The sequence below is a fragment of the Argentina silus genome (genome assembly GCF_951799395.1).
Source record: "Argentina silus genome assembly, chromosome: 5".
Lineage (NCBI taxonomy): Eukaryota > Metazoa > Chordata > Actinopteri > Argentiniformes > Argentinidae > Argentina > Argentina silus.
Genome location: NC_139659.1, coordinates 8,056,219 through 8,070,632, shown reverse-complemented (window position 1 = coordinate 8,070,632; position 14,414 = coordinate 8,056,219). Strand labels below are relative to the sequence as shown.

The window sequence follows — 14,414 nt, the reverse complement described above, 5'->3', positions numbered from 1 at the left end:
GTTTGGTGCAATGTCCATATGTGTATTACGGAATTCAATTATATTAACGAATGATATGTATGATATTGTCTGCAAGATATTGTGTAAGACTGACTAGTATTCAAAAATACATTGACATGGTCAGTAAATGACCGAACAGATGCTCATGGTAAATATATATATTCTTGGAAGTATTTGATCTGTTATGTAGTTATAGTTTAGCAAGCCCGTAAATCTCTCCTCTCCCATTAGCTGTTGAAGAATATCTCTTCCCAGCACCCATTTAATGCAATTCCATAACAAACAAATGCAAAGGATTTGTTAATTTCCTCCTGCCCCCTGCAGTTTGAACTGTGATACTACAATTTTGTCTTCATATTTTATCTGAGGTTTACAGAGATGGAATTGAGGTCAAGTTAGTCAGCTGTCTGGAAGAATTTTAGATTTGTCTGAAAAGATTCCATATAGAAACAATCACCTGATTTGTATAGAGACCTTTACTTCACTGTTGTCATTATGTAAGCTCTAATTTATAGTGTAAATTATTTGGCCAATACGACAATATCCCCTCAGGGGAATTTTAGGGGAAATGGTCTCTTTTTAAGATCCTTTACACCACTCATAATTTTCTGTTGGTCAGCCAAATATCCTTCTCTTAACAGAAGAAGCAAGTAAACAAGAAGCTCAAGCATGCTTAAATGCTTCATCTTGGATTGACAGAGAGAAGGGGTCCCTGTATCTGCATTAAAACAGTCTTGGTCCTACTGGCATTGCTTTTGAGTCTGAGTCACATTGTATAAAAAGCCAAACCCTGCCAGCGTTCCCTCCTCCCTTAATGGGACCTGCCAATAACCCTGCAATCTAATAAACCTAATTGAATTATCTCCGAACTTCATCCTCCATGCTCAGAGCCAAATGATTTTCATGACTTTGCGGCTCTGGGTGATGAGTCAGTAGATCCAGTCGCCTTCTCCTGGACACCATCTTTAAGACAGCGCACCTCTGGTGATAAATCAGCAGCTAATGCTGAACTCAGACTCGATTAGTCACGTCATATGCCGGGGCTGCAGTTCCTTGATTTGCCTAATTGAAAGGGAGAGTTCTCCACTTTTGGATTGTAGTATTTGTTCTTCTCCCTTTTGATCAGTGAAACAAAAACAGGTCATGGGAAAGCATGATGCATGTTTAGGTGAGCAAGAAAGTCAGTATTTGATAACAATTTAGTGTGTGTGTGTGTGTGTGTGTCACTCAGGTGCCTTTGATGAATGGTCAGATGTGTCCTCCTGTGCGACCCCAGATGACTTCCTGCCAGGCGCCTATGGCGCGCCACCCCTCCCGTGAGCAGCTCATAGACTATCTTATGCTCAAAGTCTCCCAGCAACCCCAGGGGCCCCCACGCGTAGCCCACGAGACACTGCAGCAAGAGGTGAATGGATTCATTGATTCAGTGAATATACTTTGTTGATGTCCAGGGAGGGGAAGTCGATTTGCCAGTAGCAGCAGACACACACACTGATTAGGGACAGTCTAAAATGCAGGGGGAAGGTGAAAACATATTAAACATTCTACTTGATCAATCTTTGTTTCATCTTTGATGAAATAACATTTGGATGACAGGGTTGTAATGAATCATCTTGACTTCTATTGTATCTATTGTTGTTCTTATGAGATTTTCCTCACATGCCGTTTTCAGTTTATATTTATTTGAGGTGACTAATGCTACTGCTTGGATGTGTTTCAGTTCCGTGTGAAAGTGGAGAAGAATCCAGAGCTTGGTTTCAGTATATCAGGAGGAGTAGGAGGCCGGGGAAATCCCTTTCGTCCAGATGATAATGTATGTAAACTGATATGTTACAGATGATAATGTATGTAAACTGATATGTTTGCTCCCATACAAATATTTTGCTTTCTTTTTTTCCTGAATACTTTACATGAAAGTTCATTCACATTACAAAAGTAAATTGATAGTTGTATGGTTTGAGTTAAGTGTTGCAATAACTGTTTAACAACAATTACAAATAATTATCTCTAATTATCTATAGTTGACAATGAATGTAATCATTCAATGTTCCCCTTTCCCAGGGTATATTTGTGACAAGGGTCCAGCCCGAGGGGCCTGCATACAAGGTTCTCCAGCCTGGGGACAAGATAATCCAGGTAAATCCTTCCTGTCTATATGCCAGTCATACATTGATTATCTTATACTACTCACATACTACAGTACAGACAAAGTCATAATTTACTCAGTTGAGTTTTGCGTAAGCTAAGCACAAATATGACCTTTTCACAGGCTAACGGATACAGCTTTGTGAACATCGATCACGGGAATGCCGTCGCTCTCCTGAAGACGTTTCCCAACACTGTGGATATGAACATCGTCAGAGATATGACAGCATAGAGACTGACTGTGGATCGAGGGAGACCGACCTCCACTTGGACACCACCAGAGATGAGAACACAGAAAACGGAATGTTCCCTTCCTTATTTTTATACACAGAAGAGCCTGGTCTATAAATAGATTTGTGGAACTGCGTATGGTGAAAAGACTTTTAGAGCCTTGGTATGATGGGGCAAAACCACTGCATCAAGTGGATTTACATGGGGGGAGGGGGAAAACATCTGGAAGCATGCGTCTTAAGAAGCTGTCACTGTGGGATAGCCTGGTTATTTTTACACAGAGAAAGCTGAAGATATGGTGTGCTCCAACACAGAAATAACTGTGCATTCTGTACAGATGATTTTGTTTTTTTGTTTTTAAAAAAGAAAAATCGGTTACCTTCATTTACTGAGTCTAGTTTCTGTAGTTGAGCATTAACTGTAGCTGACCACTAGGGGGCAGGGCTCCCTCTCTGCTGACATGATTTGCCTTTCATTTAAAATCATGTTTTTATTTTTTATTTAAGAAGATGCTGAAACCACTTATTTGACCTGCGTGAGATGTGATATGGGGGACAATGTTATGTGCTTTCTTTTGAAGACGAATGTAGAACTTGATTGCGCTTTTGGGATGACTTTCAGAATTCCCCAGCCTAGATTTTTGGCCCATCCATGGTGGATCGTTGAGAAGGACAAATCATTCACCTCTGCCTCCATAAACCTGTGGTCCACACACTGCATACAGACGATCCTGTCCTCTTTTAGCCCACGTACCCTTCATGGCACTTCCACTTCCACTTCCAGCACTGTGTCTTGGAATATCACCTGACCTGAAAAGACCACAAGGCCTGTGCCGTCACAACTCAACTCCTGAACAAAAGCCTTCCCAACGGGAGGGAACTTTTATCACTGCATCACCCCGGTTGCTGACTATTTGGATGCTGTTAAATGTTCCTTGTATGTGATATGTCAATTGGACTGGAATTTTGAATGGAACATTACATTGTGGTGGGAAATTTGAGAGAAGAAGTCTTTGCTTGGCCTTAATTTGCCTTGCCAAGAAGTCATGTGAGAGCAGGAAGAGGTTTGGTAACGCTAGGTAACCAAAGCATATGTGGAAACTATGGGCAGGTGTTGGGGAGGTACTGGTCGACATGGGACTGTGCCAGAGCAGGTGGGGCGGGTCTAGAATCTTACCAACATGAGTGGAAGGGATCCAAAGGGCTTCACCCTAAAGGCAGCCATTGAGCCATAGCGGACTCTCACATAGCTTCAGTTTGAATGGGTTTCTGTCTGTTTTGCCTTTCTGTATCAAAAGATCTTCATGGACATTATTCCAGGCTTTTCTCTCTTTTATGTTGGGATAGTGTTTCCTACATGGACATTTGACTATATGGTGGATAGAATGAACCAGGGGGAGAGAAACAAGCTGTCAAGTGCCATAGACCTTGAACTGTTTGAAAAGGGGAGGTGACTACCCTGAGACCCAAGCAATATTCATATCTTCACAACAAATGAAATGCTCCAGTCTGAGTAAATGTGCAACATAATGGTTTATTAGCAATAGAAAGAGGCTTTATTTTCATCCAGTAAGACATCAGATTGCATTTTTAAAAACAAAAAAAGGAAACCCTTTTAGTAATCCCTGATTGTTATACAGGATTTTTATATTGTGAAAAATCTTTTATAATGAAAATAGCATAGGAAATTACAATACAGATCTTTTTGCGAAGAAATAAAAATTCAAGTCTGCATTGTGTTATAGTGAATGCTCGTGTGTCACTCTGCCCTAGGCTTACAACTGAGTTGCAGTTTTCAGAGCTTGATTGCTTAGAAATTGCTTTCAAATCAACTGGTTACATATATCTGTGCAAAATGATTAGCTTACACCAGTGTAAAACTAATTTAATCAAAGCTGAAAAGGCAAAAACGGTAATTTGTAATGTTTGTAATTGAATAGTCAAGTTATATATGCTTTAAAAGGCTATGCTATGTCCACTCGGTGGGATCAACAATTTATAGATGTATGTGTTGTTTGCATGAAATCACCCAATGAATTGTTTATTCAGTGATGGTCCATGATCCCTGAGTTGTTTCCTACAAAAAATGGCAATTATCAAATTCACAGATATCTTGAAGTTATGGCCACTCAAATCACAGCCCTACTTGAAATGGTTTGTCATCAGTTATGTACATTGAATTCTTAGTATGTGAAGTATGATTAATTACTAACCATGTTGATCATTGTTTTTTCAATGATGTTGTCATCAATGTCATTCCCTCACAAATTGAAATTAGTTTGTACTCTACTTTACCTGTATGTAATTCAATGTTACTTCATCATATAGCTACATACTGTATTATGCTCAAGGCACTGTCAACTTGTTACTCAAATGGAAAACACTGTGTCAATGATGTTTGCTCCCTTTTTTACATTTTAGTTCCAACTCCAGATTGCCCCAACCGAAACTGTCCTAGTTTTTTTTCTTCTTTTTTTTTTTTTTTTTTTTTTTTTTTTTTTTTTTTTTTTACTGCAGCCCCAGTGGCACACTCATAACTGAAGTTATTCATATCATTGGTCAATTTTGGCTCTGTGAAGAGTGATGATAAATTGACTTTGAAGTTTTCGCCTGCATTTCCCCTAAGAAATGTGCTTTAGAGTACATCATGTTTTAAGCGATTGGAACATTGTAATTATGTTTTTTGTGCTGTTTGTTGTGGGCACTGTTGTTTTTACTTTTTATCTGGGAATAGAAACAGTCTAATGACCATGTCTTAGGTCAAGGTCATATTTTGTATAATCATTGGCAAAAAAAGAGTACTGTCCATTAGACTGTGTAGACAATCTGGGGATAGAACCTGGGGTCACGTTTTGCCATATCCAAGAACATTATTGGTCTTTTCACGCTCCCACATTGTTTTTATTTATTTAGCAGTCGCCTGTGACCTTAGACATTACTAATCAAAATGTAAATACTTTTAAAAAGTTAAGAAATCAATTAATCATGGCATTAGTGACCTGAGTTTGTAAAACCAGCAATAAATTGAAATGCAGAGGCAACCCTTTTAATGTATTTCAAAGGTTTCTCTGGAAACGGCTCCAGTAAGATGATTGATATGCATTTATTCAACATTCCAGATTTTGTATATAATTATACTGTTTCTGAGGTAACCTGTGGAAAATAAGAAATAAACTAATGCTCTTTAAGATGTGGTCATTGCATTTCTCTTTCATTAGCTGACTAACCATGTCAGCCCATGCTTGTGGGTAGTAATATCAATGTGAGAAGATGCAATTGCGAGAAACAAAATAAATGATCTATTCAATTTACACTTCAGCTGTCATTTTAGTACTGATTTTCTGTAGTATGATTCACATGCATTGGGAACATCAGTTAGTTTTATGACTTGGCAACCCGGCGTTAAACATCCTTTGCACACGGTGGCGCTGTTCACATAACAATTGCATCGCTGCTGTAAACATCAAGACCCCACAACTGGGCGCCGACACAGGGAGCGTTTTCAACCGCTCAGGCTTAGATAGTCGTAAAATATAAATTTCATTACCTTTTTACCAATAATCACAGTTGATAATGAGTGGAATTCCGGGAACCGCTGTCATTCAAATCACCAATCTGTCGTCTGCGGTGAGTAGTGAGCAGATGCGCACTCTCTTCGGCTTTCTTGGGGACATCGAGGAGTTGCGGCTTTACCCCCCAGAGTAAGTGCTACCAGTTCGGTATACCTGATAACGAAACACCCAGGATGTATGGCCCATGTCGAATTGCTAGCTAGATAGCTGGCTAACGCGTAGGTCTTTAACTTGTGAATTAACGTTGTTGTATGTACCTTCAACATTCAATATGTACATTATACCGGCTAATACGTGTTTGTTTTCTTTTTCAGCAATGCACCACTGCCTTTCTCGTCCAAAGTATGTTACATAAAGTATCGAGAGCCTTCCAGTGTTGGTGTGGCGCAACATTTAACCAACACTGTTTTTATTGATAGAGCTTTGATAGTGGTTCCATGTGCGGAAGGTGAGTATTGCCATTTTCATTCAAGTGATGTGTTGATTGTTTGTTACGACTGTTGTCAAGATACTTTCTATAAAATCATGTCGTCCAGTGGGCGATCTGAAATTATAGCTAGTTGCCTCATTGCATGCAACCTGGTAGACAGACAAGTGTCCCTTCCAGATTTTGGCTGTATGGTTCAGCATATCGTAATCATTGGGGTGCAAACTCCCAAACAATCTTTCCACATTGTAAGGATGTTTGCAATATCCCTCATTGGCGAGTTGATACAATTCAAGCAATAACAGCGTTCACAATAGGATAGCCACTTCAGAGGATTGTGTCTTAGCTGTAGGCTGTGTTATGAGCACAAGACTATTACTATGGAAAATAAATCTACCCCATGGATGGTACATGCAGATGTCACAGAATGTTTTTGAGCACTAAATTGATATCTCAGCTCATAAGTTACATTTTCTGAAGAGTTTGAGAATCATTATTGATGTCATGAAATCAGTGATTGTTGGTACTGATAAGTGATTTCAAAGACATGGTAAAATAACCCAGTTTACTACAATACAGCTAACTAAGTCTTTTTTTCTCTCTTCGTTTTTTTATTATTTTTATTTATTTTTATTTGTTTTGCTATATCTCCCTCTCTCCTGGAACCACTGTTGTTCCGTTATATACCTAAAAAGTGGTTTCATCTAATTGACTTATTCTCTCACTTGAAATGCTTTTGTCCACGTGACTTGGTGCTGGGTAGCTACTGAGTTTATTAATTTGGTTTTGTATGTTTTTTCTGTGTGATTATGTGTGCATATCAGATGACTAGACTGGCCCAGCTGTTACACTACACTAGCCTGAGTCAGGCATTGTTTTCCAAGCCACTATCCCCGATGGGGCCAACGCAGCCTTCAAGGGGGGAATGTGACCAGGAGAATAGCCCGCTGAACCTTCCAAGATGGACACCTTGTCTCTTTTTATTTATTTTTATTTTGTTTTGGTTTGTTTCTTTTTTTACATTCACATGTTGTCCCTTGTCTGCTCTCTCTAGAAACTACACTATTGCATATTTTCTAGCATTGTTTTTTACGTTTATTATTTTGGGTTTGTTGTTTTCTTTTTATCCTACCCCCCTCCTCTCTTCTTCCACAGCTGCAACTTGTGTGTGATTTAAGTTCTGTCCAGGTTGCCATGGCACCCAGGTGGAATGTGTATCACACATGGGATGCCATGAAGATGACTAACACATTTGACTCTCTTTGTCTCCTGCTCTTGTTGATACAGTTAGAGCTTCTCATACACTAAGCCTCAGCTAATCTTTAACTTCCTTAGGACAAAGTATTCTTAACTGAATTCACTTTGGTGTTAGATTACATTTATAGACACATTTTTAAATCAGTCGAATATTTCAAGCATTTTGTAAAAAAAGATATGTCTCTCAGAATTAGTCGTCTTAATTCTTCAAGGGCACAGCAAGTTTGGTCTCGGAGGGTTTGCCTTTTTATTTGTTAAGAAATTATGATGATGCTATCTATCTAAGCACCACAAAATTAGTTCAGAAAAAAACTATTAATTAGAAAATTAGCTTATTTGTTTTTACATTTCTTCTCTAAGACAAGGTCACTGTGTCAATTGCATTACCCTCTTTAGTGAGTGTAAAGCATTCCCCACCGCGCCCCTCCCTTTTCTACAGAGGAACAGCAGTTTGAACCAGTATCTTATCCGTTGTTTTTTGGCTAAGTTTTGGTTAACACTTGGGAATTTCTTAAAATTCTTAAAAAATGTTCTTCTTTTCTGTATCTGATGTTCTGTGTGCTATTAGTGATGCAGCCATCATGAACGGTTGTCTTGTGTTGCACACCTTTCCAACACTGCGAAACGATCGCCCCACGGGAAAAGCGTCCATGCTTGATATCGTATGGTTCATGACCAATATGTTCCCAGTACAGGTGACCCATACCTCAAAGTGTTAACTCTCTGTTAATTCTCTGCATTATTTTTGATCTTTGAAAAGAAGCAAAGGACAAAATCAGATTTTCTGATTGTTGTCAAGAGAAGTCATGTTAACATCTTTTCTGTTCATTGCAAATGATAGTTGACTGAGCTTACTGCAGTAACTCTGAGAAGTAGAGGAAACCACAGTGAAGGTGTTCGGCCTCCAGTATACAGTACCATCCGCTCTGTTAGATAGTTCCACAGTAGCCAGTAGAGCTCTAGGATGTATGAGGAAGGTTATGTTTTCTCTCTCTCTAGAATACTGGGCTATTTGTGCAGTCATAGAGGAGACAGAGAGAAGAGTCTCTCCATGGCCTGCACTAACTCCTGCTCTTGTCCCACAGGGAAGATCCCAGAGGAGGGTAAGGCCTTGTCCCTCTTGGCACCGGCCACCCCAGCTCCCAATCTGATACCAGGTGGGGGGCTGCTGCCCATTCCTACCCCAGCCCCCATCCAGAGCCCCCATGTGAGTGATGCCTGGTGTTCTCTTCTGTTCTCGTTCTTCCTTCTATGTTGTATCCCCTCTGTAGGATATCTGGTAGAGATGATGAGTAAACCTAGTTGTTTTGGTCATAAAGCAGCAGCTGGCTCTCCCTATGGCTAACCTGGGGGGGAACCTGGGAGCTGTGGCAGCTGCCCTGGACCCTGCAATGTCAGCAGCACTGGGAGGAGGATCCTCTGCTCAGCCCCCCCTCATGGGCAACGTGGACCCCTCCAAGATAGATGAGATCAGGAGGACCGTTTACGTCGGCAATTTGAATTCTCAGGTAATCACCATGGGTGTGCTCAGCAGTTTTCAATATCCCGCGTAATAGTCTGTCTGCAAAGCTTTGAGTGTTTCAATATTGGAAAAAAGCAATCTCTTGATGATAACCTTGTCCTCTCCACCCTACACAGACCACTACAGCAGAGCAGTTGCTTGAGTACTTCAAGCAGGTGGGCGATGTGAAGTTTGTGCGGATGGCAGGAGACGAAACCCAGCCCACACGCTTCGCCTTCGTAGAGTTTGCTGACCAAGAGTCTGTGAACAGAGCTCTGACCTTCAATGGAGTCATGTTTGGAGACAGACCCTTGAAGTATGACTCAGAACATGAATTATGAATTATTGCTTGTTCATTGCTGTCCTTTTGCTTCTCTCACAGTTTAACGACACAATTACGTGTTCAATATTGTTTTCAAGAAATAACCCCCCCGTGTTAATTTGGTCTTGTATTTCAGGATTAACCATTCCAACAATGCCATAGTGAAGCCCCCAGAGCTGACACCTCAGGCTGCTGCTAAAGAGCTGGAGGACGTGATGAAGAGAGTGAGGGAGGCCCAGGTCACCATCTCAGCCGCCATAGAACCAGGTAGGAGTTCTCTGTAATGTCACACTCTGTCTCAGTCGTCTTGGATGGCTTCTTTTCCTTCTGTCCTTACCTTATTACTTCTGCTATGAAAGAGCATTGCAGATGAAAGCGATATGGTGGAAATCTATGATAAATCAACTTGAAATGATCTTCTTTCATGGGGCTGATGGTGTGTTTAGTCTGATCGTTCCCATCTGATTTCAGAGGACGTAAAGAAACGCTCCCCTAGTCGATCCAGAAGGTCCAAGCGATCCCTGTCACGCTCACGCTCACGCTCACTGACACGCAGAAAGAGGTCCCGTTCCAGACACAGGTGTGAAGCGCGCTTGAACGTTGCATTGGGAGTTTCGGCACTTAGAATGCAGAGCTTGTGGCTTATTATTTTCTGCTTGTCTTCTCTCTCTCCTCTTCAGAAGCAGACCTCAGAAGCCGCGGCCAAGGGTCAGTGATTCCCACAGCTCCCGCGGCACCCACAAGAGACGCTCGCGCTCCAGAGACAAGAAGCACAGCCGCAGTCGCTCCAGGTCCAGGTAGGAATACAGCAGTAAACAAACAAAGTCTTACTGTCTTGTATTTTAGGTCCAGGATTTTAGGATAAATAAAACAACATTTCTAGCTGCGACCCCAATGTTAATTCCTGTCCCAACATGTGGTAACCACTTGAATACAGGACTCCATTGGCCCTATAGTCAGATCTGTCTGAATCTTTAGGCTCTAGTTTCCCTATCTGGGTTGTGCCAGTTTGTAGATCAGAGGAATAGAGTGACACATTTTCTGGTGTCCCTCAGGGACAGACGGAAAGAGAGGAATGAGAAAATGAGAGGAAAGGAGGATGGCTTGAGGCAGAGGGAGAAAAAGAGCAAAACCCCTCCAAAAAGTCACATTGCGTCTCGAAGGTCCAGAAGCACAAGCAGGTCAGCAGAGCACGAGACAGGCTGATCTAAGGGCCCAATTAGAACATGAGATGTGTGTGGTCAACTCCACGATTTACTTAAATCATGCATTGATGTCAAAGGAAGATTTACACATGTCAGTCACAGAAACATTTTTAATTTACATTTTTGCCCTAATTGATTCAATGTTTGTGCCAAAAACCGGGCACAGGTAACACTTGGTATGACATGACACTTAGCCAAACCTGTTAGAACCATACATTTTGAGAACCAAAAGCCTGCTTGAGAGCTCTAGTGAATAACTCAGTTGATGATCCTCAGTGTCCAATATACTCTTTGCAGGGGCCACAGAAGGAGGAGTAAAGATCGATCCAGGAGTCCCCGAAGGAAAGCCAGATCTCCCTCACCAAAGAGGTCAACATCCATTCATCTCAACACTACCACACAAAACCATACCCATAGGGTCTAACTGGAGATTCAAATGTCTAATTTAGATCATACATTACCCCTTCAGGAAATGTTAAAGACCGTTTGCGTTACACACAGATCTCAAGTGAATTTAGAATTCAATTAAAGTGACTGACTGATACTGGGCTCAGTCATAATTATCTGTTGGTAACTGTTGTGTTGATTTCACTTGTCCAGGGGGAAGAAAGACAAGAAGAGGGAGAAAGTGAGGGAGAGCAGCAGGGACAGGAGGGAGAGGTCCACCTCCAGGAAGAAGCGCAGCAGAGACAAAGAGAGGATGGACCGCAAGGCCAAACCAATAAAGGTGACCAGTGCTTCTTTGCTTCTGTGTCCCACCCAGCACTACACCTGGGCCCTGTTCAAAAACATCAAATTCATCATTCCTTCAATGAGGAAAATCACTGATGTAATATAATTGCACTGGTCAAAGCAAGCTTTAAGCTGCATTATTTTCACCAGTTAGGTCATGTAAGATCTGTGATTTGTTCAAGAAAGTGAAGAACACAGTTTTTAGTGTATTCAAGCACGGCTCTGCCTTAACTACTTATCTTGGCATGAAGATTAGCTGAATGTGGTTGTGTTGGCACTTAGCTGAACCAAATGCATGTCTTGTATGTCTATTTATATGTCTTGTGTCTAATTCAAAAGGGCTAGTTTCGGTTTTGTGACTTTTGTTTCCCCCTTCTATCTGCAGCTTGTATAGCCTGCCTGAACACTGGCCTACTTCTGAAATATAACAGTAAAGATCATATCAGTGTTTATAGATTAAACATGACATTTAAAATAGGTCAGTATACCGCACATATTTTTTCAACCATCAGGGACTTGATAGATGTCCTGTTGAACTGTGTAGTATGCTCTGTGTTGTGCTTAGATTGTAGTTTAGAGGTCTTGGACACCCATGCTTTCCTGCAATATCTCATTATGTTCACATGTAAAATATATCAATAAAAAATGTGGTATGCTATTGCTGGAAGGCAGTCAAAACATGTTTACGCCCATCTCAGCCAGGTTTGGTTCCCAAACGTTTTGAACTGTGACCCACCTTCATATTTTTTTTCAACAATGGTCCAATGGTGGTCAGCCATACGTCTAAATGGCATTGTTCTCACAGCTCTTTTGAAGGTCTGGGGAATTTTAGATTAGCAGACGTGGCTCGGATTGAACTGGATGGAGCATTGGGAGATTGCGCTCACAATTGAATTGGATGTTACATTTCAGGAACCCTCCCCCACATGGCCGTAGGATGGTTGTTTGTTGTTATGTGTTGTCTTTTCTGACCGACTATTTTGCAGAGAGTTGTTACCTATGCTAGTTGGAAACATTGAAGAAAATTTTAAATAACCTGAAGGAAAACATTTATTATGTGTTTTTGGAGCCTAAGCAAGGTATTTTGATTAGTTTAACGTGTCACGTGGCGTCACTGATTTCGAACAGGTTTCCACCCCTTTGTAGCTACTTTCTGCTAAAGATTTCCCCAGGGTTTTCTAGTTTGGACGAGGTTAGTCCAATGGTAACACATGACCTTGTTGTTTCAGGTGGAAAGGGACTATGACAGGGAGGAAAAGGAAGACTACGAGAGTGATAGGGAGGGCTCTGCCACACCCAGCGAGGAGGTGACATCACCCTGCGCCACCCAGCATAACGGCAGCTACAACAAACACACCGAGGACGACAGAGCCACACGTGCAGACAGCACTGAGTGACCTTGGGAACGAGTCCACTACCCAGCTCCTGTGACCCACACCCAGAGAAAAAACACACACACACACACCTCCCTGCTCCCTGGACTGGCACATCAGTGTGCCAAAAACCAACAGATTGAGTGGCCTGGTTGTCGGTTTTGGTGTGTACATTTGTAGAGCTACAGCCATAAGAGAATACAGATCCCTATCCTCACTGTCCATTGCTGTGAATCTGTCATCATATGGAAAAAGGACGTATACATGCACAACTTCTTTTAAACGTGGGTGTGGGTGTGTGTGCGTGTGTGTTTTTGTAACAACTATGTTGAGAATGCTTGTTTCCTGTTTTCTTTGTGGGTGTTTTTGCTGTTGTGCTACCCTTTTTGTATTTTTGGTTGTTAGATGCAATGTCTCGGTTAATGCGCCATGCTTGTTTTCCAAATGTCTTCGTACCCATTGTCTGAGATGCATTGATAGAATTTTCTTTATATACATTTTAAAATATATGTCAGACAGTTGCAAGTCAGATGTGTAGTGTCTGTTGTTCTGAGAAATGCCTTTCGAGGATGTTGCTCAGCTGCAAGGTTCATACAATATAGAGGAGGTTGAACTTGACACGCAGAAACGTGAACAACAAATGCCTGGCAAGCACAGACAACTCAGAAAGTGCCTAGACTGAGATTGTACAAAACACACTGTAATTAAATATATGAAAATATATTATAAAGATGCAAACAGAAATTGTCAGAGAGATGAGGGATATTCTGCTTAAGCAATCAGGAGATGTTATATTGGATGTTAGTATAAGTAGTGTTGTATTGGATAGAAACAGCAAGATGTTCTTTTTGTAATCAAGTTTGTTATAAAAATCTACATTTTAACAACTTATTTTCCACAAGTTTTATTTTTAGTTTGCATTTGTTTGGTGATGATTGAATCCAGTATTTTGTCCAACCCTGTGGCCAAGTGAACACATGCTCTTTGTCTCCAGTTTAAAAACAGTATTTCCCTTTGAACCAGAGCTTTTATGAAAGCTTTGTATGTTGGTGTCTGTTGCTGTGAGTCCTGTACGTTTACATGCAAGTTGATTCAAGAGTGAATGAACTTTGTATTCTACTCAGCCATATCCTGTTCATGTATACCACTTATCTATTCTTTGGATTGAAGGACCTCGTTTAGATAGACAAAGCATCTGTCTGGGCTGTTTAAACATATACATTTTGTTTATGTAGCATGGAAGTCTATTTCTCTTCTCATAGATTTAAAATTCACATCATAAAGGATTCTTTAAAAAGTATTTTTATATTTGTATAAATACTGTAGAAACTATGTATGGGAAGATTTTTGTTGTTAGTTCACTCTATGGATCTGTTAAAGATATTAACTAATGTGGGAAAAGGACAAATGAAATGTCTCAGCCAGTGCTTGAGTTGGTTATGTCTAGTTTTGGTAGCACTGTGGTGTGTGTGTTTGTGTGTGTGTGATCCTCCTGAATCTGTATTTTTGAAAAAACATGTATCTCTGCATTACAGACTTTCCTATCCAATAAAGAGACTTTGTGTCAGATAAAGTGTCTGAATGATTATTGCGATGTCATGTGACATTTTTATTATTCAATTGACTAATATTTCCCCATGATACACATGG

The 14,414-nt window shown here is 40.7% G+C and overlaps 2 protein-coding genes across 9 annotated transcripts in view; both read left to right on the top strand.

Annotated features, from left to right (window-relative positions):
* Nucleotides 1-5,561, top strand: part of erbin (erbb2 interacting protein) — a 55,426-nt gene extending 49,865 nt beyond the window's left edge. For all 3 annotated transcript variants that reach the window (XM_083670898.1, XM_083670899.1, XM_083670897.1), the window contains 4 exons: nucleotides 1,232-1,405; nucleotides 1,721-1,813; nucleotides 2,062-2,136; nucleotides 2,270-5,561. In XM_083670898.1, the coding sequence (XP_083527024.1) occupies nucleotides 1,232-1,405; nucleotides 1,721-1,813; nucleotides 2,062-2,136; nucleotides 2,270-2,377 (450 nt within the window). In that variant the 3' untranslated portion in view covers nucleotides 2,378-5,561. The remainder of the gene's footprint in view (nucleotides 1-1,231; nucleotides 1,406-1,720; nucleotides 1,814-2,061; nucleotides 2,137-2,269) is intronic.
* A 286-nt stretch (nucleotides 5,562-5,847) lies between these two features.
* On the top strand, nucleotides 5,848-14,337 carry srek1 (splicing regulatory glutamine/lysine-rich protein 1). Of its 6 annotated transcripts, none has more exons than XM_083670477.1 (12): nucleotides 5,848-6,076; nucleotides 6,262-6,395; nucleotides 8,717-8,838; nucleotides 8,954-9,139; nucleotides 9,270-9,448; nucleotides 9,591-9,721; nucleotides 9,926-10,034; nucleotides 10,135-10,251; nucleotides 10,510-10,635; nucleotides 10,957-11,028; nucleotides 11,260-11,386; nucleotides 12,621-14,337. In XM_083670477.1, the coding sequence occupies exons 1-12, from the start codon at nucleotides 5,949-5,951 to the stop codon at nucleotides 12,786-12,788; spliced, it is 1,599 nt and encodes a 532-aa protein (XP_083526603.1). In that variant the 5' UTR covers nucleotides 5,848-5,948; the 3' UTR covers nucleotides 12,789-14,337. The 6 variants fall into 6 exon arrangements, with proteins under 6 accessions (XP_083526603.1, XP_083526602.1, XP_083526605.1 ...); XM_083670476.1 differs by having other exon boundaries at nucleotides 8,951-9,139; XM_083670479.1 differs by lacking the exon at nucleotides 10,510-10,635.
* Nucleotides 14,338-14,414: the final 77 nt, after the last annotated feature.

Excerpts from the sequence above, each read along its gene's own strand:
- srek1 (XM_083670476.1), top strand. The coding sequence starts at position 5,949 with ATGAGTGGAATTCCGGGAACCGCTGTCATTCAAATCACCAATCTGTCG. Across the intron at positions 6,396-8,716 it reads AGTGGTTCCATGTGCGGAAG|GGAAGATCCCAGAGGAGGGT; the intron begins GTGAGTATTGCC and ends CTTGTCCCACAG. Across the intron at positions 9,722-9,925 it reads CTCAGCCGCCATAGAACCAG|AGGACGTAAAGAAACGCTCC; the intron begins GTAGGAGTTCTC and ends ATCTGATTTCAG.